At 45.2% G+C, this 23,995-nt stretch overlaps 1 protein-coding gene across 1 annotated transcript; it reads right to left on the reverse strand.

Annotated features, from left to right (window-relative positions):
- Positions 1-49: 49 nt before the first annotated feature.
- On the reverse strand, positions 50-22,026 carry LOC308149260 (complement C3-like; the record flags this gene model as incomplete). The annotated part of the gene is made up of 43 exons (XM_080520947.1): positions 50-191; positions 284-428; positions 1,455-1,538; positions 1,625-1,717; positions 1,815-1,904; positions 1,983-2,085; positions 2,176-2,265; positions 3,080-3,170; positions 3,289-3,337; positions 3,432-3,513; positions 3,599-3,661; positions 3,744-3,899; positions 4,012-4,089; positions 4,810-4,895; positions 5,029-5,179; positions 5,905-6,000; positions 6,088-6,247; positions 6,378-6,453; positions 6,574-6,780; positions 7,760-7,849; positions 7,931-7,988; positions 8,812-9,024; positions 10,316-10,455; positions 10,547-10,635; positions 11,364-11,481; positions 11,572-11,772; positions 12,551-12,625; positions 13,375-13,504; positions 13,867-14,022; positions 14,118-14,309; positions 14,398-14,492; positions 14,582-14,681; positions 15,314-15,460; positions 16,320-16,435; positions 16,564-16,684; positions 17,600-17,702; positions 17,835-17,922; positions 18,015-18,097; positions 19,175-19,266; positions 19,382-19,476; positions 20,375-20,537; positions 20,637-20,832; positions 21,950-22,026. 43 exons carry the CDS (start codon positions 22,024-22,026, stop codon positions 50-52), a joined length of 4,980 nt encoding a protein of 1,659 aa, XP_080377073.1.
- Positions 22,027-23,995: the final 1,969 nt, after the last annotated feature.

Genomic DNA, 23,995 nt, shown 5'->3' on the forward strand with positions numbered 1-23,995 from the left:
TACAAGAGATGCATTACAAAGTAAAGGTTTACAGTTCACGTGGACGTCACTATTCCTGACACTTAAAGACGGTGTACTGGTCCACCATCTCCTCCAGGCCCACGCAGGACGGGCGGTGTGCGGCCTCCTGGCACTCCGCCGTGGTGGGCCAGTACTCCACCCAGGTCCTCTCGCCAAACACGTAGCGAAACCTGCGGAATAAAAAACCAAAAAAACCATGATGACGTGCTCGCGTGGGAGGGGGGGGGTCGAACGTATGGCGGCAACGTGTGGCTGCACGTACGTCTGGGCCTTGTCGTCTCGGTGGATGTCTTTGGACGAGCCCATGACGAGGTACGTTTTCTCCTTCAGGAGGGCCAGAGCCTCGGCGCAGTGCCGGTAGCCCAGGAAGGTGCGGAGTTTCCCCGTGGGGCCGATGTCGATGTTTCCTGCGGTCACGGCCACGGCGAAGGTCAGATTATTAATTCCACTCAACTTTATTTGTAAAGCAGCAAATACAACGCAGTCGTTTTCTCGGTGCTTTTAACAGAGAAAAGGAGAAAAAAAACCAACGGCTCCACATGAGCAAGCAGGTTTTATTTGAGACTGTGGAAAGAAAAACTCCCTCGAACTGGAAAAAAACTTTGTAGAAACCAGAGTCAGAGGTGGAGGAATTCTGCTGACCGGTTGGAGTGAGAGGGTGGAGGAGAGGAGAGGAGAAGAGAGGAGAGGAAAGGAGAGGGGAGGGGAGGGGCAACAGAGAGATGGATAGATAGATAGATAGATTGATAGATTGATAGATTGGGTGGGGAGCTACAAACCTTGATTCGGGTTATTGGCAAGAAACAGACCCTGGTTTGGGTAGAGAGAGGTAACGAGAGAGAGAGCGAGAGAGAGGTAGAGAGAGGTAGAGCAATTGAGAGCGGTAGAGCAATTGAGAGAGGTATATAGAGAGAGAGGTAGAGAGAGGGAGAGAAAGGTAGAGAGCTGTAGAGAAAGGTAGAGCGGTAGAGCAAGAGGTAGAGAGAGGTAGAGAGAGGTAGAGAGAGAGGTAGAGAGGTAGAGAGGTAGAGAGAGAGGTAGAGAGGTAGAGAGAGAGGTAGAGAGGTAGAGAGAGAGAGGTAGAGAGAGGTAGAGAGGTAGAGAGAGAGGTAGAGAGATAGAGAGAGAGGTAGAGAGGTAGAGAGAACAGTAGAGAGGTAGAGAGATAGAGAGAGAGGTAGAGAGAGAGAGGTAGAGAGAGAGAGGTAGAGAGGTAGAGAGAGAGAGGTAGAGAGAGAGGTAGAGAGAACAGTAGAGAGAGAGAGCAGTCGTCGTTTATCTCAGAAAATTTCCCACTATAGATACTTCATTCCCTCAAATGGCCATCTTCTCCTCGTTTCTGCTCCTTGAGCTTCAGGACATCAGTAAGACTCGTGAACGACGCGCAGAAAAACAAAAAAAGAAAAAAGTATTAAAAAAGTTAAAATACTCGCCTTCTTTGATGACGTCCAGTATCCTCATGGTGTAAGTGTCTGTGACCAGATCGTTCACGACCTCCTCCAGCCTCACTTTGTATGCTGTGTAGAGACGAGAGGGGACATTTCACCCGGCGCATCCTTTCCCCGCACCGAGAGACACTTTGACCGCAGGATGGTTTTCTTACCGAACTCTATTTTGCTGGTGAGCGTGGCCTCACAGATCTTCGCGGTGCGCTCGTTATTGCTGATTTGGCCGCTCTTCTGCATGCTGCAGTTCTCTGCAGAACGAAAAAGACAATGAGGACGACGTTTGACTCGTCGGACTAAGAGACCGCCGTCGTCACGGTTTCCTCCGACCCGCCGGATCTCGTTCACCTTCGGCGCAGGTGCAGTCGTCGCCTTGGCAGAGCTTGAGGAGCTGACCGGCTTCCCTCTGCGGGTGGTAGAACTTCACGCATTGCGTTTCTGCAACAAACAAACAAAAATGGGGAATGAACGTTGCGCCGGCCGGGGGACAGAAGAGCCCGGGGGTCGGAGACTCACGGTTGTAGTACTCGTACACGGACACCGCCGCCGGCTGCAAGACGCCCACTTTGAGCGTCTGGTGGATCCTGAAACTGACCTCCTCCGGGCGAGTGTGAGAAACCTGTTGGGAGCGAAGCGATGGCGGACGCCATGAGGACAACGCCGACAGAGGGGGGAGGGGCGGCAATGAGGCGGACAAAGACGGCCATACCTTGTCGAGGTAGATGATGAGCGAGCCTCGTTCGGACAGCGCCTTGTTCATCTCGTATTTGGCGATGGTGCGGGCGCGTCCTTTAGACAGCTGCACAGACACACAAATTTGAAGCCTGCATTGTTTTTTGGTTTTTTTTTTGTGCGGTTTAATCTTCCTCCTGTGTGAGATTCTACGTCCGGGATCTGATCCTGCCGACCAACCAATAGGAACGCAGCAGGTTTCCTGATTGTTCTGAATGTAAACTGCGGGACTGAATCCACATTGTTCTATTCAGTGCTATTGTTCTACGCTCTATTCAGTGGAAACCTCATGGAAAAATGATTGGGAGTTGGGAAAAGTCTTCCACGGGATAGAGCTTCTCCTCAGCTTTTAAATGAGGTATTACTTTATTTCTGTCGCTACGTGGACTAGCAAGCGAGCTACGAATGTTTTTGTGGATCTTCTATCCTGGGATCTTTACGTTCAGCACGAGCAGGAGACCTCTCCAAGATGGCGGCGCTGGAGGCACGTCGCGTCAACAGGCGCTGATAGGCTGTGCGGCATCTAGTGTTTTACGTCTATGACGCCGGCAGCAGGAAGAGCGGGCCATAGACCTATAGAACTAGAGTTATATACAGGTTTATGAGCAGGAATCTACTTCTAAAGTTCTATGTGCTCTGTCTTCTTCTGCGTTTTTGGTGTGTTTGGTGAGTCACAGCGCCCCTAAAGGCCTGGCATTTGTACTACAGGACCTGAAGTCTCGTGTTGAGCAGAGTTCTGAGTGACGTGTGGACGGAGGTTTATTTTGGAAAACGCTGGGGAGAACAAAGATCGTTTTATCGTTTTTTTGTCGTGTGGATGGACCCTGAAGGCGTCAAACTTTTAAACGTCGTTGAAAATGGACGTCTGTCAAATGTCTCACCTTGTCCAAGTCGTCAGTATTCACAGTGAAGCCCGTCAATAAGCCAATGTCCAAGATGGCCATGGTGGAATCTCGCTCTTTGCTGTTGTACCTGTTGCACACGGCAGAGGATGGGAAGCAGATGAGGAGAGTAACGACAGGAAGAAGGACGGGAGATTAAAACCTGGTCCATCGGGGCGCGGGACCAGACGCGTGCGCGAGACACTTACAACACAGTAATTCTCAGCTGGTATACCTTCTCGTCCTGGTCCATTTTCTCTGAGAAAAACAAAGATGTCAGATTTTAGAGGAGAACGGACGACACGTGGACGTGGAGACAAGTAGAGAGGAGGACGTGGGACGTAGAGATTACTTGGGAGGAGCTCGACCGACATGTTGAACCTCTGACAGTCACTTTCTTTTTGTTTGGGCAGAGCGTAATACAAGGACACCATCTGAAAGACCACGTGGCAGTTTATGGAAACATCGAGACGAATGTTTATTAGGACATTTTTGGAAGACACGGAGCTCATATCTCACCTTGACGGTCGCCTCCCCCGATCCCGTGGCCGTCACCTTCACGTCCTGGTTGATGTCATTGATCTGTCGCGCACACAAAGAGCGGTGAGAAGACAACGCACACATGGAAGTGTGTGTGTGTGTGTGTGTGTGTGTGTGTGTCCACCTTGGACGTCCTTGTGCTGTAGTGGTTTTCTCTGTTCAGGTTGATCTTATCAGGCTTTGACTTGCCCGGCAGCAGGACGTCCACGTTCAGGTCGTACTCCGGCTCCTTCGCGTTGATCCAGTACTCGGACACTGCCTGGTACACCATGACTGTGGACTGCAGGCGGCAAGGGGGGGGGGGGGGGGGGGGGGGAGCGTGAGCACCAAGGCGGTGAACGAGCTTGACGGTAAAGGACGAAGCCGGGGAACAGACTGTCTTTTTACAGTACCTGAGTTGATCCGTAGCCTCCGCCCACAAACTGCTGCTGGTTGAACCACCTCACCACCGGCCTGGCGTCTTCAAACGCCTTCGTGGACGCAGAGGGAGGACGGTGACGGCGTTGTGTGGAAACGAATGAGGAAGAATTAAAATCTGCCTATTAAATCACATCTGCTCTCAGTCTATCTGATCATCGTTCTGATTTCGCCACATCAGTGTCTCTTCAATACAAGATATTGTAAAACAGTCAGGACGGAAACAAAACCCTGAAGGTTTTTTTTTGTTGTTGTTGTTTTTTTAAAGCCTTTTATAGTTTTCCTTTCATCACTAAATGAACTGATAAGCTTTTAACACTTTTTTACTGACCAAAATTTTATTTATTTATTTATTTATTTTTTACTTTTCAGCACTTTGTAATGGCCTAAATGTTAAGTGCTTTACAAATAAAATCTAGTATTATAATAATAATATGAATAATAATTATTATTATTATTATTAATAATAATAATAATAATTATTATTATTATTATTATTGCTATTATTACCAGAACTGCAGCCTACCTGTTATGTAAACAGGAGATAAAGAAGTAGACTTAAAAAAAATCAACTGTATTTTGATTAAAAAGTACCTCTTTATTTTAAGAGGTACACCTTTTTTTTTTCCTTTGTTTTTATTCATTTAGGCCACAAAACAACTACCTTCAAGCATTCATATTAAAAGTGTATAAATATACATTTTTAATTGGGGGGGGGGGTCACAGAGGTTTATCGTGTGTTTATTATGTTGTCAATCTCTGATTTTGTTTACCTCGGTCTTGACCAGAGCCAGAAGAGCGTACGCTGTGGCCTCCAGTGTGTATTTATGTCCTTTAGGTACCGGCCAGTGAGACAGCTCTGAAAGACAAAACCACTGAGCTTTAATAATAATAATAATAATAATAATAATAATAATATCATTGATAAAATGCAGAAAATCATGAGAATAAAATGCTGGCTTGGTGGATATTGACATGTGTGATGAACACACCCGGGGAAGCGAATTTGTAGAGGACCTCGCGGTTGAGTTTCCCCTCGTTGGCCAGTGCGTAGGAAACCATGGCGGCGGCGTACGGGTTGGCGAGGGTGTCCAGGCGGCCCTCCAGGTACGCCACGGCCTTGTCAATGCTGTTGGGCAGACTCTGGAAACGTGAAGCGGGACGTTAAACACCAGCGGAGGGGGAGGCGGGGGTTCCGCGGGGCTGCGGGTTGGATTCCACCTCCTCGGCCCGTCGTACTGTCAAAGTACGACGGCGGCACGAGGCCGGCGGAGGTTGAGCGGCTTGTGTGGCAGCTGTACGAGTGTGGAGTCATTATTAAAGGGAAGAACTTCCTGGAATAGGGGTGTGTTGCTGCTCGCTGCCGCCTGAGTCTGAACAACCGTCAGTGGACATTTTGTGACTTGAGTGTTTGAGATCATGGTTGGAACAACAGTACGAACCTGAGAATCCCTAATTTCACCATTTTTTATGGAAAATTTAAAATATATATATATACTTGAAATGACAATGATCCTACCTTCAGCCATTTCTCTGTTGTGAGGTTTAATTTAATTTAATCGTTCATATAGAACACATTCACATTGAACAGTTATGGGTTTTATTGGATATACAGGGTTGAGAGGCTTTAGCAGACCTGACGCGTGATCACTGATGAGAATAGTAACGCACATAAATAAAGCCAAGTCGCGGACAAACTTACGAAGTGAGACTGATTTAATGTTTCTATTTCCTTCGACTCTAAAATGTGTGAACAGTTCTACCGTCTCCACAGTTTAATGCCAGTAAGTGAATGAAATCTGAGCGAAAAGCCTGCATGGCCGCTCGCCGCGATACTTTCGCCGCGATACTTTCGCCGCGATACTCACGTTCACAGTGGCGCCGCATATCTGCCGCGACTCCTGCATGGCGATCAGGGTGAAGGCCGTCATGGAGGCGTCGGAGTCGGCGCCCTTCACGTCTCCCTGCGCAGACACGTCGATGTTCACGTCGATTTTTTTTTAAAAGAGAAAATCGATGGTCGTCTCGTGGGGGGGGGGCATCCAACTCACAATCATTTCCCCGTGGGCCACGGTTCCCACTTCCCGGAACATGCCGTCGGGGTTCTGCGCGTTGAGGATCAGGTACTTGATGGCGTCGCAGATGATGTCGTCCTGCACCGCCGCCAGCGTGTGAGCCATGGCCAACACCTTGGCGACGTACGCCGTCAGCCTGGCGGGAAGGGGGGAAGGGGGGCGGCAGATCGATCAAAAAAAAAAATCGTACGCGTGTACTTGAATGGGAATGGCGGCGTAGCGGTTGAAGGGTCGTGAAGCATAGACCGGAGACGTGGGCGTCTCACCAGGAGCTGCTGGGGCGGCCGGGCCACACGGTGAAGGACCCGCCCTTTGTACGGTACGTCAACTGCTGATTGTAGCCTGGACAGAACCGAGAAACACAGACGCCTCAATGACTCCGTTGCCAAATGTGCGGGTTTTTTTTTTTTTTTTTTTGGCGTTTCACACGCCATATTTGGGGGTTTTTCTTCCGAGGCCCACCGGTCTTGATGTGCTGGAGGGCTTCGTCACGCTTCTGGAAGCCCACCGCCTCCCACTGGTTGGTTCTGTCCAGGTAAATGGTGGCGATGACCGGCAGAGTCATGTGGATCATGTTCTGCTCGCCGCAGCCGGACGGCTGGTAGATCAGGGTTCCCATCGACTTCCCGCTGATGGCGTTCTCCACCAGGCCTGCGATGTTTTCTCTCCCTGCACACACACACACACACACACACACACACACACACACACACACACACACACACACACACACACACACACGCACACACACACACAAGCGCCACGTTTACTTGGGGAGTGATCATATCTGGAAACATTCATCAGGAAGACGGAGCCAATGGCTCCGTCAAGATTTCACTGAATTCTACCCAGACGAAGATTTTATCTTAATTTTTTATGTTTATAAATATAAATGTTTATATAATATAATATAAACATATAAACAATATACATTTTAATGTTTATATAATATAATATATACATAAAGTCATTTCTAAAAATACTTTCAACTCTTGGCTAAAAGTTGTTTTTTTTTTTTTTATCAACTAAAATGGTTAAAATTGGGAAAAATAAAAAAAACCCACAAGAAATGGGGAGGAAAACCTGCTAAAATAGCTTTAAAAATAAATCGTAAAATAACAGAAAAAAAATCTTAAAATCGGGGAAAAAGAAACCCTCGCTAAAACAGCTTAAAAACCCTAAAATGATTCGAATTTCTAACAGAAAAAACCTTAAAATAGGGAAAAAGAAACCGTCGCTAAAACAGCTTAAAAAACCCTAAAATGACTAGGATTTCTAACAGAGAAAATAAAAACTTAAAATAGAGGAAAACCCCCGCAAAACTGCTTCAAAAAGAGTCAAAATGGTTAAAACAGGTAAGATGTCCAAATTGTCTAAAAAAATGCCTAAAAAAAGGTTTAAACCTTTAAAATCAGGTACAAAAACAGCTGAAAATTAAAAGTTGCTCTCTTCTTTTCAGTGAGAGCACTTGCTTGCTGCTTTTAACTTGCACTTATGCAAAAAAAAACAAACAACAAAAACAATTGTAATGAAAGCGGAGCCCTGAAGAGTCTGCACCGAATGGCTGCTTTTAAATCTACAGGCATAATAGTAAGTCAGACTATTTGCTAACGTGGCTGAAAAAACCCTTTTTGCCGACTCGGCTCACCCGTCACGGAGATGTGTGTGCTGGTCGGCGAGTTGGGAACCAAATCCTTCTTGGGAATTTGACTGTTGAGGGTTTCCTCTTGTCTTCCGCCTGGGTGGAGAAGCAGCGGTCAGACGGGTGGTGTTGCTAAAGCGTTAATCGGTGGTTCTGAAGTGACGAACTCAAGCGCACCTTGGCTGGCAGGATCCAGAATGATGGTCTGAGGACTCTTGATGAGAACGCCTTGAGGCTGGGAAAACAACACGGACCAGCGTCAAATATCACTTTTCAACACTCATTTAAATAGTGTTGATTGTTGGATTGTGACTAAGTATATATATAGTATGTATTTATTTATGGGGATAGTTTTTTTTATGTGCATATGTACGTGTATTGGTTTTTAGTTTGGTAATTATATATTTATATAGATATTTATGAAGTGTGTATATAGTATACATTTATATATATATGTATGAACTGTATATACGGTACATATTTATAGAGCTGTATTATGCAATTATAAGGATATCTGTGTACAAACTAAACTATATATATATATATATATATATATATATATATATATATATATATATATATATATATAATAAGGGGTGAGAAATTAAAAAGGTTTTGTACTTCTTCCCACCTTTTACGAACAATGTGCAGTGATTTGCTATGTATTGGCTCTATGTTTATTTAATTTTTTTTACTTTTTCTTTCTTTTGTATGTACAAATAGTTCCATATTTTCTATATACATGTGCGAAATAAAATTCATTCATTCATTCACTCCTCTTTGTGTTTTCTTATTTTATTCTCTATTTTATCAGTCATCCGTTATCCCTGTATATCTAATATTACTTATATAATTACAATTCCGTCTCATCAATATTGTAACTTCTATTCTACTTATTCTAGCTTTTTTGTTGTTGTTGTTGTTGTTGTTGCATGAAATCAGCTGCTGCCATTTTTGTTAACGTTTTTTTTTAAATAACTGTATATAATCCGTATCCAAGTGAAACCAGACGTGCAGGACGTCTCAAGCGTCCCCCAAACCCAGACGACGTCTCTCACCACCACCCGCAACGTCTTCATGATGCCGTCGGTGAGCGACGAGTCCTTGACGGCCGCCTTGACCTCGATCTGCACCTCCTTCTCCTTCATGGGGATGATGACGAAGGGCACCGCTCGGGTGTTCTGGGCCGGCACGTTGACCTCCAGTCGATAGCGTCCACGCTTGGACGCCGCGCTGCACACGTGCTGCTCCTCCGTCAGCTCCACCCGCACCTGGAGGAGCGACGCAGAGACCAAGCCGCGTGGAAAGTTTTAGACGGCGGCGCGTGTTCTTCAAAGATTGAGCGAACAAGACGCATCTCAAACGTTTATGGCGATGGCGAGCGGCTCGTCTCGCCGTACCCAAAGAAAAACATTCACTTTAACCTGCTGCTTTTCGTAAATAAAGGACTGTGTCATTTTTTGTTGTTGTTGTTGTTGTTGTTTTTATCCCCCGCCGTGGCTGATAGGCCCCGAAAGGGGATCTTGAAACAGTCTCCGTACGTACGTCTGTACGTCCGTCCGTTCGAACGTTTCTACCTATATCTCGGCAACCCCTGGGCCCACAGTGACCAAACTTCACATGTGGATACATCTCAGAGGGGGAAGGGATACTATGGTGACCTTGACCTAATTTGCATATTAAGTAGGTCACAGGGTCACAAAGTGCTTAAAAACACATTTTGGGCTCTGGAGGCCTAGGTTTTTGAGCTAGGGCTCTGAAATGTTATACACACATGATACACACTCCAGGGATAACCTCCAGTGCACCAAGTGACCTGACCTTGACCTTGATGATTGGTAGGGTCTGAAGTTTGCTCGTCATGGTTGCACAATACATGTATTTTCCTATAAACATTTCTCCTCATTTCTCAGCAGTTCCTGGGCCCACAGTCACCAAACTTCACACATGGACACTCCACCTGGGGAGAAGGGGCACCATGGTGACCATGACCTAATTTGCATATCAGGTCACAGGGTCACTAAGTGCATAAAAAACACCTTTTGGGCTCTGGAGACGTATTTTGACATAGCTTATGAAGAAGACCTTTCAGATTCTACATAATGATCTACTAGGACCCATGGAACCATGGAACACCCTCTAGTGTACCAAGTGTGCTGCCTTAGAGCTGGCTTTGTGAGAAAATATAAAGCCCTCCGGCGGGGGATTAGCCGAGCAACGGCCTTCTTGTTTAATGACATTTGATACGGAGGCCCAGAGGGGCCAAGCGTACAACAGGGCAGCACAAGCTTATTGTTGTTGTGTTGTGCCGTTGGCCCTTCTGGGCCTCCGTAGGCCTGGCGATTATATTATACGTCACGCAAAGCAACTAAAACGGACCAGCAAGAGATAAAGCTCTGTAATAAATGACATTAAATAATGCCTTAAATAATCTCTTTTTCAATTGATCGGACAAAAAAAACAAAAACCCCAAACTTGAAAATGTTTAAAACAATTCCCCTTTTGTCTCACTGGGAGGAAAAAACATGAACTGACGCCCTGAATGATCCAGACTTAACGTACGGTGATGGGGTCGGGGCTGTAGTTGTGGAGGATGGCCTTGATTTCCAGCTGCTCGCCGCGGACGGCGGAGTACGGCAGGCGAAGGTCGATGAAGAACTCCTTCCAGACGATGACCTCCAGCGGCTCCGCCACGCAGATCCCTACGGGAAGGAAGCAGCCGGCGTCAGAGACGCCGAGCGGCGGGGAGGCGGCAGCGGAACACGTGGGGCGCCGAGCGGCGGGAATCTGCACCGTGAGTCTGCGACAAGCTGATGCCGGTGAACTGCCACGTCGTGATGGAGTCCGGCAGCGGGACGTTCTTCTCCAGGGACGTGGGCTTGCTGCAACACGACATAGGGGGGGGGAAACACGGACCGTCTATGGGGTTATATTCGTGCCAAAATTCTGAGCGAGCGATGGGAAAATTTGAGCGCAAAAAAATGAATTGTGTAGCACACTAATAGCATTTTGAGGAAATATTTAAATTGTGCAAAGAAAAACTTGAGATTGCGCTCAAAAATCATTTCTGCGCTAAAATTCTTCCTCTGCGCTTAACCTCTCTCTCTCTCTCTCTCTCTCGCTCGCTCAAATCTCTCCACGTCCACTCAAGTTCTGCTGTGCGCTCGCTCAGAATGTGCAAAGCCCAAATGTGACAGACACGGTTGTCCACCAATAACAGAAATTTGGGGCGGGCGTTGAACTCTGATTGGTTACTTCAGATTCTGGAAGTTCCTCATAACCAACGAAGAAGAAAAAGAAGAAGAGGGAAAAACAAACTGCGGGGGAAAACATGTTGTAATCCAGGATCATTATCTTTAGTTTTCCTTATTTCTGTTTTCCCTCGCAGTTTGTTTTTCCCTCTTCTTCTTCTTCGTCACTTCCAGAATCCGAAGCAACCAATCAGAGTTCAACGCCCGCCCCGAATTTCTGTGATTGGTGTACAACCGTGTCTGTCACATTTGTATGGGGTTATATTTGTGCCAAAATTCTGAGCGAGCGATGGGAACCCGTCAACAGGCGTCGGGCAAAATTTGAGCGTCGGCGGTTTGTGGCCGTGCGGCCGACTCACCACGGCGTCCCGGCGGGACACGCCGGCAGGTCGATGTCGGTCCACAGCCAGCTCTCCGGGAAGTTGGTGCGAGTGTCGATTTCAATGCTGTCCAGGTAGCTCTCGTCGTCCTCCACACCTGGAGGAGACCAAGAAAACCGCGTCACTTCGGCCCGATCGGTCGGCGGGACGGCGGCGGCGGCCCGCTAGCTGAGGCTCCGCCTCTTACTGCGAGCCAGCTTGAGGCTGTACTCCTTCCTGTCGGCGCGCTGGCTCGTCATCTCCCGGCAGCAGTCCAGGAAGGCCTCCACGCAGGCCGGCCCGTCCACGATGTACTCGCTGCGGCGCTCACAGGTGTACGGCACCGGCGTCTCCCGCATGCCGTCCATGCAACACTCCTTTTGCAGCTTGTCCGCCTTGTACTTGTCAACTGCGAGGAAATAAAAAAAAAAACTGTTACCGAATTGAAGCGACGAAGTAGAATTTCCACGTTGGGTGCGCAGAGCGGGTCCCATGTTTTTCTGAGATACCGGGACGTAATATTTACTTTATACTTTAACTGATTTTAATTTAAAAAAAGGCTATAACAGCTTAAGATTGAATTAAATTGGATTGTGAGGCAAATCAGAGGTTGAGAAATCATGTCTGTTTGCTGTCAGTTTCTCAATGAAGTTGATCGACAGGTTACATTTTCAGTCGATGCAGTGAACTGTTTGCTCCGCTCATGTAAGAATTCATTATTTATACACTCGATGCAAGGAGTTCCTCCGCTCATGTAGGGTTAATGTAATATTTCTGTTAGACAACGTAGAGCGAGTCCGATGTTTGTGAAGGTACCCAGAACGGCGTGACGTCTTTGGTTCGGTGGCGAGAAGACGTAATATTTGTCGGTGATTCAGGACGACAAAATCCCTTTTGGGAAAAGTTGCAGTGTAAAGTTGATCCAAAAGATCTACGTTGGTCCCAAAGTAGATTGTTTGGCGAGTGGCTAAGGGGAAGACTCAGTGGAATATTGACAAATCTGGAGATTAAGACTCTCGATCGCCTGTTTTCATGTATCGCTCTGTGTTTCTTTAACACTGTGAATCGCCACGTGTTTGACCGGTGCCCTATGAATAGATTTTCGCCGCCTCAACGCAAAGACTGTATGACTACAAGTGTGACTTGGACAGAACAAAGTGAACCCGACAATGATTCGTGATTCTCACCTAAAGTGGTGGTGACCTCCATGATAGTCGGCGCTCGCTTCCGTCTCGCCACCTGAGGCGCCGCACATTTCAGCTCTGAAAACACACGAAGCGAAGAGGATCTTCGAAATGATTCTTGCAGCCAACAAACAAAACCAGAAGGTGTGTGTGTGTGTGTGTGTGTGTGTGTAATGCCCTTTGCCTGTTGGTATTCATACATATGGTATTCGAGTAAACGTGTTCTTGTTTAGCGTCACTGCCTCTTTTCACCTCCTCGCCCTGCTGGATTCTCGCTCAGGAATGGAAGCGAGGGCAAGACTTGGTAATTGGTAAAAAAAAAAAAAACACCCCCAAAAAACATGATGGGGTTCACCTGGACTCAATCTCTCCATGAAACATGAGACTAACCCTAACCCTAACCCTAACCCTGACCCGAATCCTAACCCTAACCCTCAACCTGACCCTAACCCCAACCTAACTCTAACCCGAACCCCCAACCTAACCCTAACCCTAACCCTGACCCTGACCGTAACCTCCAACCTAACCCTAACCCTAACCCTGACCCTGACCCGAACCCCCAACCTAACCCTAACCCTGACCCTGACACTAACCCCCACCCTAACCCTGCAAATATTTTGGACGATACGAAACCTTGCACTGTGGCTTCATCTATGTGTACGGAAGAAATCTAGTCCTGATTTGACGAGTCACTGTCCTCAAGTTTCATCGATTTCTCAACGTTTAACGAGGACGTGTGGTTTTTCCTTTTGTGTTTGTATGCAGCATATATATATATATATATATATATATATATATATATATAGACGAGAGATACGCTTTGTCACCTTGTCTGTAAGCGGTCCCTGAAGCCGTGTTGGTCTCAAACACCAGTCCCGCGTCGTAGAAGACGCCCATGCTGTCCTTGCCTCCGCCTGGCGTGCAGCCGGTGTCGTGCTCCTCCACCTTGTCCCATATCTGCCAGGGAAACACACACCGTTCAGGACGACGCTGCACAGGAAACAGGGAATGTAACGCGGAGGAAGCCTCCGTCTGTCAGATACGAATCTGTTTAAAACATGAAAACTTGAGCTAAACTTTAAGATAAGATTTGTTTCGATGCCCGTGATTTGAGGGAAAACCACGAAAAGGCACTATTAAGAGCCATGAATCATAAAATATATAGGATTCTGGTGATTTGGTCATTTTGTCATGCAGCCTTTCAGTTGCCGTACATTTGTGTGTGTGTGCGTGTGTGTGTGTGTGTGTGTGTGTGTGTGTGTGTGTGTGTGTGTGTGTGTGTGTGTGTGTATTTCTGTTTGAAGAATTAAAGACGTTGCCTTTTTCTGCGTGAGGCGGTGCTTGTTGTTCAGGACGTAGACGCCCTTGTCCACGGCCACCAGGCCCACGACGGCCCCGGGGTCCCCGGTGACCCTCAGGTTGAACATCTTGCGGGGCAGGTAGGACGCGGCCGGACGCACCTGCTCCAGCTTCAGCTGCAAGCGTGGAGAGAACGGAAGCGGCGAATGAAGCGGGACTCGTACTGTCCTCTCACTCGCGCCGTTTGCGGACCGGGACGCCGGCGTCTCACCGTCCCCATGCAGGCGTCCTTCACGTCCACCCAGACGGAGTCCGACACCACCTCGTTGTCACTCGGGTGGTAGTACGCCACGATGCGGAAGGACGGCAGCATCTCTTTGGTGACGGGGATGTTCAGGGCAATCAGCGTCTGTCCTCGCGTGTGGTAGCGTCCGAACTTGAGCAGCTGACCCCTGGCCAGGACCTGAAGACAGCCGGTGGGGGGGGAGGGGGTTCAGCGCTGAGCCGACGCACGCCTGAGTCAAGAGTGCGGGCAGGGAAGCGGAACTCACCAGGTACGTGATGTCTCGCTGGTCCGCCGGCACCTGGTTGAAGTTCAGGTTGACTTTCAGGTTGTCCCCTATTTCCACTGCTGCCGAGTCCACGCCTGGGGGACGCAAGGGATGAGTGCTCGTCGTGCAGCGTCGGCACTTTTACACTCGACTGTCTCACGTTGCTGTTGTTTGCGTTTCTCACCGATGTGGATGTATCTGGCCGTGGTGGTGGTGTACGCATGTGCGGTCATGGTCGCCCGCGCCTGCCTTGCCGGTACCATGCCCGCCTGATCGGTACTGGCCTGGAAGGAACCAGCACCAAGAAAATCATTTCTACAGGGAGCAGGGGAAGTCTTATATCTTGGATTATTATTTACAAAATAAAATATATATATATATTTAAAAAATTGAAATAAATATAAATGCATTTTCTATCTATCTATCTATCTATCTATCTATCTATCTATCTATTATATCATCTATCTATCTAATATATATCATCTATCTATCTATTATATCTATCTATCTATCTATCTATCTAATATATCTATCTATCTATCTAATATATATCATCTATCTATCTATTTTATCTATCTATCTATCTATCTATCTATCTATCTATTGATTTATGTCCTTTTTTCAGTACGTATCTGTATTTTGTATTCGTTTCCATTTGCCTGCATCAAGTTAATACAAATATACAAACAAATAACTAACTAAACAAACAAATATAACAAAATCATATAACATAAATAAATAACATATTTGTTCTCATGGTGAAATTGTGAAACAGTTTAAGCTCAATTTTATGTCTGAAAGATGCTACATGAATACAGTTATCACTAAAATAATAATTAAAAAAAACAAAACGTGGTGTTGATGCACATTTCTGCTTCCATTTGCAGAGATAATAATCAAACCCTCCTGGACGAACCGTGATGTCGAGTCTTTGGATGTTTCCCGGCGAATTGACGGTCAGCCTAGCAACGCCGTTGTTCCCGGTGACGCCTTGAGTGTTTCCAGGATTCACCAACACTTGAACGCCTCCAGCCGGCGTCTCATCGGGGTTCAGAACCTCAACCTGCCATCAGAAGAGAAAAACACCATCAGACCCCGACTCTAACCCGCAAGGCTGCGGAGATTTCCTCTATATAAACACCACCTGGAAATGTACTATAAAAAAAAAAAAGGTTAAATAAGCTAAAAAGCTAAGACTACAAATAAAATGTCTACAATTACCCAACCCTTCTAAAATCTCCTCATTTTCAATATAAATAGATATAAAAGAACTCTGTCTTCATTAAGTTGAACAAGTTTTACTGCTACAAACAAATTTGAGTTATTTAGAGCTGTAATTTCAATGCTATTATACCATGAACACACGTGCATTGCAATTTACAGATTGCAGTGGATATTTATTAGATTATTTACAGCTTTTGATGCAGAAAACATTTGGCCACATGCCGCTAGAAATCCAAAATATATTCGGCTACTTCATATTATGATGAGCATTTATTGTCAAGATCTAGAATTGATCTATAATATTGTGCAATATTCACTTTCTAAAGGTTCTCCGACAGAACTAATCTGGACTGACGCCCCAGAAGTGTAGAAAGTGTGTCCTCTCTCTCCCCGGCTTGTTCCGGGTTTTAAAAAGTGTGTTGCTCCAAGCAGCCAATCAGAAATCAAACCCTATATAGTGTCATCGGGGGGGGGGGGTTTAGCCAATCACAATCAAGGTAGACTCCTCCCCGTTTGACTCCTCCCACAATCAGGCAGCTCTGCTCTAGTGTGTGGGCTGTGTCTGTGTGAGCTGGACTGGCTCCGCCCACACACGCCCCGGGGCGTGTGTGGGCGGAGCCAGTCCAGCTCACACAGACACAGCAGATTCTGAATGCAGCTCCTGCGATCCAATATTCTAATGGATGAAAGCGTCTCACCGTCACGTCAAAGGACATCCCCGGTTTGAAGTATCTGGGGGTTTTCTTGAAGTGGATGCTGTAGGGCGACGTGACGATCTGGATGCCTCTGATCTCCGCCTCCACCATCTCGCTCCCTGCAGCAGGAGGCGAAGGACTGAGCGTCACGCAGCACCACCACCGGCGGTCCAGGTGGAACTGGAACCCGGGCCGGACCGGGTCTCTCTCTCTCTCTCTCTTTCTCTCTCTCTCTCTCTCTCCTTACCGCTCTCCGTCAGCACGCTGACCGACACGAAGATGGCGTCTCCGACGAGGTCCATGATCTTGGGGAACGTCTGGGTGATGTGCTCCTTCTTCAGCGTCACCTGCCCCTTCCCCGTCGTCACCTGACGCCACAGACAGCAGTGAGAAATGCATCCTGGGAAACGTTCGGTCCCGCCGACCCGTTTTAGTCACAGCCCCAAAAAAATCCCGACTCAAATGAGATTTGCTGTAATTATTGGTTTTATTTCATCGAAAACATTCTGCGTTTTTTTTTTTTTTTTTCAACATTACTGGTTGCGACCAGCACACTTTACCTCACAAAATGACTGTTTTACAGTGGGAAAAGAAGATTATTAATGGTAAATATTAATGGTTTAATTTCATTTAATTTAATTTGATTTGATTTGATTTGATTTGATTTGATTTGATTTAATTTGATTTGATTTGATTTGATTTGATTTGATTTGATTTGATTTGATTTGATTTGATTTGATTTGATTTGATTTGATTTAATTTAATTTAATTTAATTTAATTTAATTTAATTTAATTTAATTTAATTTAATTTACTTTGATTTAATTTAATTTAATTTAATTTAATTTAATTTAATTTAATTTAATTTAATTTAATTTAAACCATTTTTTCCCCCAAAACACTCAATTGGTACTTTAATGGCCAAATCTTTATTATAGTGACAAATGCTAACTTATCTGACATGGTAGAGGTGTCTCTTAAATAAAGTGGGAATACATCTGGGCCCAGAACTGAACCTTGCGGGACACCACAGGTTAGTTTTTAACTGAAATACAGATCTAAATTTTACATTGATAAGCCCCTCTTATGTCATAATGTGAAATAGCAGAGCGTTATTGTGTAAATCAATGAAAACACTTGAGCGTTTGTCCCGCCGCAGTTTTAATACGAGGAAGTGCTGCCCCGAGCGTAATAGTTTTTGTTTTTTTAGCAGAAATATAATGCGAGTCGGACCCTAACTAATTCCACTCTGCGACATGAGGATGAGGACTAACGTGAACTTACGGGAACTCTCTGGAGCGAGCCTGGCAGGCTCTTCTTCTGTCCGCCCTGCATCACTCCAAACACCACGTAAGCCGTCCCATCCACCTCTTTACCAAACAGATACCTGAAACCACAAGAGGGAGACGGATCGAAGCTCCTCGGGAGTTTGTTTAATCACACGGACGCCGCCGCTGTCGCCGCCGCTGCCGCCGCCGCTTCACTTGACTCCGACCATCCGGCCTGAACCCAAACTCACGTGGCTCTGATTTCCACCGTCAGGTCGTCGCTGTCCACGTAGAAGAACGGCACCAGCGGCTTGAGTTTCACCTCGAAACTGGGAAGCACTGTTAAAAAATACACCATTTAAAATAAATAAATAAATAAATAAAACGTATTCGCAGACGCTGGAACGGTGGAGGCAAGAGGAGACGCTCACCGTATTCTTTAACCTCAAAGTCTGCTGAGTAGCTTTGCTGTGGATTACTCTGGAACTTGGCCACCAACTTCCACAGGCCAGGGCTGCGCACACACACACACACACACACACACACACACACACACACACACACACACACACACACACACACACACACACACACACACACACACACACACACACACACACACACACACACACACAATAAGTTGAGTTATAGGTAATAATTACCAATAACTTGACTATTGCAGTTATTTCAAATGTAATAAAGCCAATAGTGTAGTAATTGTCAGTAAAGTAATTTAAGAGTCACGTTCTCCCCCCCCCCAATTTTTTTAATCCTTCAGTTGGACGGCTGCATGTTCGATTCCTCATTGCCCTCTGACATGTGACGAAGTGTCCTTGAGCAAGACGCTGAACCACAATCTGCTCCCACTGGACACACAGAGCACGGTGTATGGCAGCCAAGGATATTCTTCTGGGATTAATAAAGTACTTCTATAATTTAATGTAATGTAATGTGATGTAATGTAATGTAATTTAATTTAATTTAGTTTAGTTTAGTATAGTTTAGTTTAGTTTAGTTTAGTTTAGTTTAGTTTAGTTTAATTAAATTAAATTAAATTTTATTTTATTTTATTTAATTTAATTTAGTTCTCTGTTGGTTGTTTATGCTCACCCAAATCTCTTCTATTTTTCCATAACTGATAGTGCGACATAGTTTGTGTCCTCAGTGATTCGATATCAATATCCTCTATTTCTATTTTCAATAATCAAACTGCACAAGAAAAAACAACAAAAAACAAACAAACAACTATTTTAAAGAAATACAGTCTAAGTTGTGTATTCGTCCATTCACATTAGATCGCAGGTGATACAATTTCAAATGCTTTTTTTTTTGATGGCCAGCCAGTGAACTAATCAGTTATTATTATATTTAAAACAATTTAAAAAATTCACGTGTCAGGTTACATTATTGCTTAAGTGTCATTTCTGTCATTATTTGGCATGAAATCTTAAAAAAAGAAAAAAAGAAAAAATAAAGGTCAAATTGTTGTGGACGTTGCGGTTTCAGAGTGAATTAAACTTGTTAGGTTCTGTGATAACGGAAAAATAAAAAGGTGAATTTATAAACGACTAAAACGACATGAAATCCTCACCTCACGATTTCAGGCAGCAGGTAGTGGTCGGAGTGGATCCCTGAGTTCAGAGAGACGGCGGTATCGATGGACAGAATGATGCCGTCAGGGGTCTGGAGGAAAGACGCTTTTATCATCCAGACGTCCAGTCGAGAGAGGATTCACTCATTCATTCGTTCATTCATTCATTCATTCACTGTTTTATTTGAGTTGACTAAAGACTTTTACCACAAGCTCGATGGCGATGGAGGCTTCAGACTTGGTCTTTGGGTCTCGTTCCACCGGCTCCATCTGCGGCGTCATGGCGAACATCCTGTAGTGAACTGAGAGAGAGAGAGAACGATAGAACATCCTGTAGTGAACTGAGAGAGAGAGAGAACGATAGAACATCCTGTAGTGAACTGAGAGAGAGAGAGAACGATAGAACACCCTGTAGTGAACTGAGAGAGAGAGAGAACGATAGAACATCCTGTAGTGAACTGAGAGAGAACGATAGAACACCCTGTAGTGAACTGAGAGAGAACGATCCTGCACTCTTCTTCTTCCTAAACTCGTCTTCTTCCTAAACTCTTCTTCCTCTTGAGCTCACTGAACCACAAACCCCTTCCAATGAACTCAGTGTGTGTGTGTGTGTGTGTGTGTGTGTGTGTGTGTGTGTGTGTGTGTGTGCATCACTTTATGCAGTTTTTTCTTTTCTCTTCTTCTCACTTAGAAAACTCTCGTTTGCCTCCAGGGAGGAGAGCGAGAGAAAGAGAGAGAGAGAGAGAGAGAGGAGGAGGAGAGCGAAAGAGAGAGAGAGAGAGGAGGAGAGAGAGGAGGAGAGAGAGAGAGAGAAAGAGAGAGAGAGAGAGGAGGAGGAGAGCGAAAGAGAGAGAGAGAGAGAAGGAGGAGAGAGAGAGAGAGAGAGAGAGGAGGAGAGAGAGAGAGAGAGAGAGAGAGAGAGAGAGGAGGAGAGAGAGAGACAGAGAGAGAGAGAGAGGAGAGAAAGAGAGACAGAGAGAGAGAGGAGGAGAGAGAAGAGAGACAGAGAGAGAGAGAGAGGAGGAGAGAAAGAGAGACAGAGAGAGAGAGAGAGACAGAGAGACAGAGAGAGAGAGAGAGGAGGAGGAGCTCTCAGCCTCGGTGGGACGTTTCAACCACAGGGTAAACAGGTAAATAAACAAACACACAAACAAATACGGTGGACGACTTGATTTGTGGTCGGGCGCCTGCCGGGCCGACCTTTGCTGTTGGGGGTGTAGAGCGTCTTGTCGGTCTGGATGAAGATGTAGCCGGACTGGAAGGAGACCAGGACCACCTTCTCCAGCACGCGGTCGTCGAACCGAGCCTGCAGGTAGACGTACTGCTTCACGCTGGCATCCCTGTTGAACTTCGCCCCCGGGATCTGAAACGCCAGATGGGAAGTGAGACGAAGCGAGGAAGAGGACGGCTCCCCCCCCCCCCCAACTCCCCACCCCTCCTTTTGCGTCGCCAGTCGTCGCACCTTGACTTTTCCGAACATCTGGAAGTGATTCGCCTGGTTGAGAGTCACGGACGTGGAGTCGAGCTCCTCGGCTTTGGTGGGGTGGCTCAACACTTTGATCTGGACGTTGATGTCGCCCCCGGTGCAGCCCTGACACTCCACGAAGACGTTCTCCGTCGTCTCCACCCGCAGCAGGTTGGGCGACGACATCACTTTCCTGCAGGACAAGAAACGTGGAGCCAAAGCTGTCCGGCTCTGCAGAATGAAGCCTCATGGCCTGGTTTTTTTTATTTATTTATTAATTAATTAATTTAATCTTTAAAATATATATATATATTTATTTTTTTTTAAACGTGATCGCGGTCGCTCAGTTTGTCAAAAACTATTTCATTCAAATTGAGCGTATATTTGAGTATATTGAGCTGCTGCCTGGACTTTAAACACAATGAGTGATCTATTGATGAGCTTGATAAACGTTCAGACAAACATTTGTTTTGTTTGTTTGTTTTTTTTAATCTGTGCAAAGAGCAACATGTGAACCATCTTTCTGGCACCGCATGAAGAAAAAAAGTTACCTAAATACACAGACGGGACATTATGTAAGACACAGGCAATATATTAAGTATAAAAAAAATTAAAAATAAGACGTGTTTTGGGGGATTGTTTTGATCTTTTTTACAGAAAAATAGGAAATTAATGGAAATTAAAATTTATTTAGCTGTTTTTTGTTTTCTTTTTTTTATATTTCCTGACAAGAGTGGAGGCAAGAACATAGAAATACTCTATTTAAGTCATGATTTTAACACATAAATGTGGAAGTAGAGATAATATCGCTCATATTTACATGTTGTTATTGAGCGTAACTTAATGACATAACATAAGATACGACTTTATTTGTCACTATATGTGTAACATGATGAAGTTATAGGCACTGCTTGCTTGTGGTATAAATATAATAGGTGTCATAAAGAGCACTCTTAATATAAATATATAAATAGAAAGTATAAAAGTGTTTAAAAAAAGGTAGATAATTGAACACGGAGGCATTTTATAAAAGCATCATGAGCAGCGAGGAGATTAAAAACACCAATTTAAGCTCTTTTCTAAAGATCCGATGGAGAAAAAACTGTTATAAAAGAGTCACTGAGTGAAATTTCTCCTTGTTTAAGAGCGAGAGCGAGAAAAAGAAACTCCGATTTGAAAAAGATGAAGAATAAAATGAACTGCAGCTCTGAGGAATGTCCTGCTCTGTGCCTTTAAGTACTTTTTTTTTGTCAGTACTTTACTTTACATGTACCAGTCCCCCCCCAACATCAAGTAGCAGGTCAACTCACAGCGGAGCGCCGTCAGTTAACGACGTGAGAGAAGCAAAGGCCAGACAGGCCAGCAGCGGCAGCAGGTTCCTCCTCATCCTCATCTTCATCCTCATCCTCATCCTCCTGGTCCTGGTCCTGCAGTGTCCCGTCCCCCTGCAGATCACTGCTTTTATCCCTCCCCGGCTCATGTCCCCCACCCCCCCAAAAAAAAGGCCGACTCTCAGACAAACACACAGACGCACCACTTCCCGGCAGCCGTTGGGAAACACAATTGGCAACAATTGGGAAAAAGACAAACAGCAGAAAATCGATGAGATGCTGCAGGAAAGTGTGTTTGAGCAGCTTGTGGCTTATTGGAAATGTTTCCCTGTTGCGGCAGCCGGGGAATTTTACTGCAGGTTTGAGAGTCCATCTGGAGACATTTCTGTACGTTACACATGATGCAAACGGCGAAATTCACTTCTTCTGCTAAATGGCTCCACGCACAGAGAGGGGACCCATTTCACATACATATATATGTAAAATAAAGTTTTGTATAGAGTTTAGTGAAACATATTTATACCTTTGGTGTGTTCGTTGTTTGCTGTCACACTTGTTACTTTCACTGCATATATATATATATAAAATTTATAGATTTTATCTTAATCTCTATTTTATATTTACAGATTGTATCATCTTGTCTTATTCTACTTGCTTGGCAACAACTTTCAACATATTTATACCTTCGGTTTGTCCGTTGTTTGTCATGCTTGTTGCTTTCACTGCATATACACACACACACACACACACACACACACACACACACACACACACACACACACACACACACACACACACACACACATATATATATATACATATATAATTTATAGATTTGATCTTAATTTATATTTACAGATTTTAGCTTCTTGTCTTATTTTATTTGTGCTTTGCGCTACAAGAGTTGTCTTTTAATTATGTTGTACTTATAAAAGCATTCTATTACCTCGCATTGTACTGTATTGTTTTCTACGGCGGCCGACAAGTGCAAACGCGCCACAAAACAGAAACGCACTTCACAACAGAAACGGGGAAAGCTCTATCCCGTGGCAAACTTTTCCCAACTCCCAATAATTTTTCCACGAGGTTTCCACTGGATAGAGCTTTTCCTCAGCTTTAAAACGAGGTATCATTTGCGTTGCTACGTGTTTTAGTGGATTTCATGTTCAGCAGAGGAGCGGGAGACCTCACCAAGATGGCGGCGCTGGAGACGCGTCACGGGCGGCGCCGCGAGACATCGAGTGTTTTATATTCTATGGTTGGCGGGGCAGACGACACGGTAAGGGACATGCCGTTCCGTGTTAGTCTGCCCCGCCAACGACAACTTTGTCATCCATTCACGCCTCGTTGTCTGTCTCTGGTGCTAAAACTCAGCTCTGCCCCCTAGTGGTCTGGAGTCTCCCTTGTCGTTTCTATCGTGAAGCGCGTTTGCACTTGTCGGCCACCGTAGTATTGTATTGTATCGTATTGCCTGTCCTCAATGGTAATCAATATCATTTTGCATCAATAAAGCAGCATGTGGTCTCCATTTATTATTATTTTGAATTTACGTCACAATGTTTGACTAAAACCTGCAGAAAACTGAAAAGTTAAAGACTTCACATTGTTTATTGCCTGGGTTGTAAATATCAACATATTATTGATTTGCAGGAGCCTATATCTCTCTCTCACGGCTCTGCTGTTTGATTATTCTGCAACACTAATGAATCTGAATTGAAATGAAAACCGAGTGTCGGCTGGGTGAAAGGTCAGAGGTCATCCTGGACAGTGGCACCGAGACGGACTCTCATTCACCCCGAAGGGCAACTTCCTGTCCGCTGATCACAAACCCTCTGAATCATACTTTCAACTCAATAATAAAAAAAAATAACTCCTCAGGCTCTCATATCAGGACGCAACGTCACTTTTTTTGGACGTTTTGTTCCGTTTGTTCAGCATCAAACTGTTTATTTTCTCAAAGCACGTGGGTGAAAAAAAAACAGCGACACATTTGTATTATTGACGTTACGAAAGAACAGTCTGGCT

Source organism: Blennius ocellaris (genome assembly GCF_963422515.1).
Source record: "Blennius ocellaris genome assembly, chromosome: 3".
In the NCBI taxonomy this organism is placed as follows: Eukaryota; Metazoa; Chordata; class Actinopteri; order Blenniiformes; family Blenniidae; genus Blennius; species Blennius ocellaris.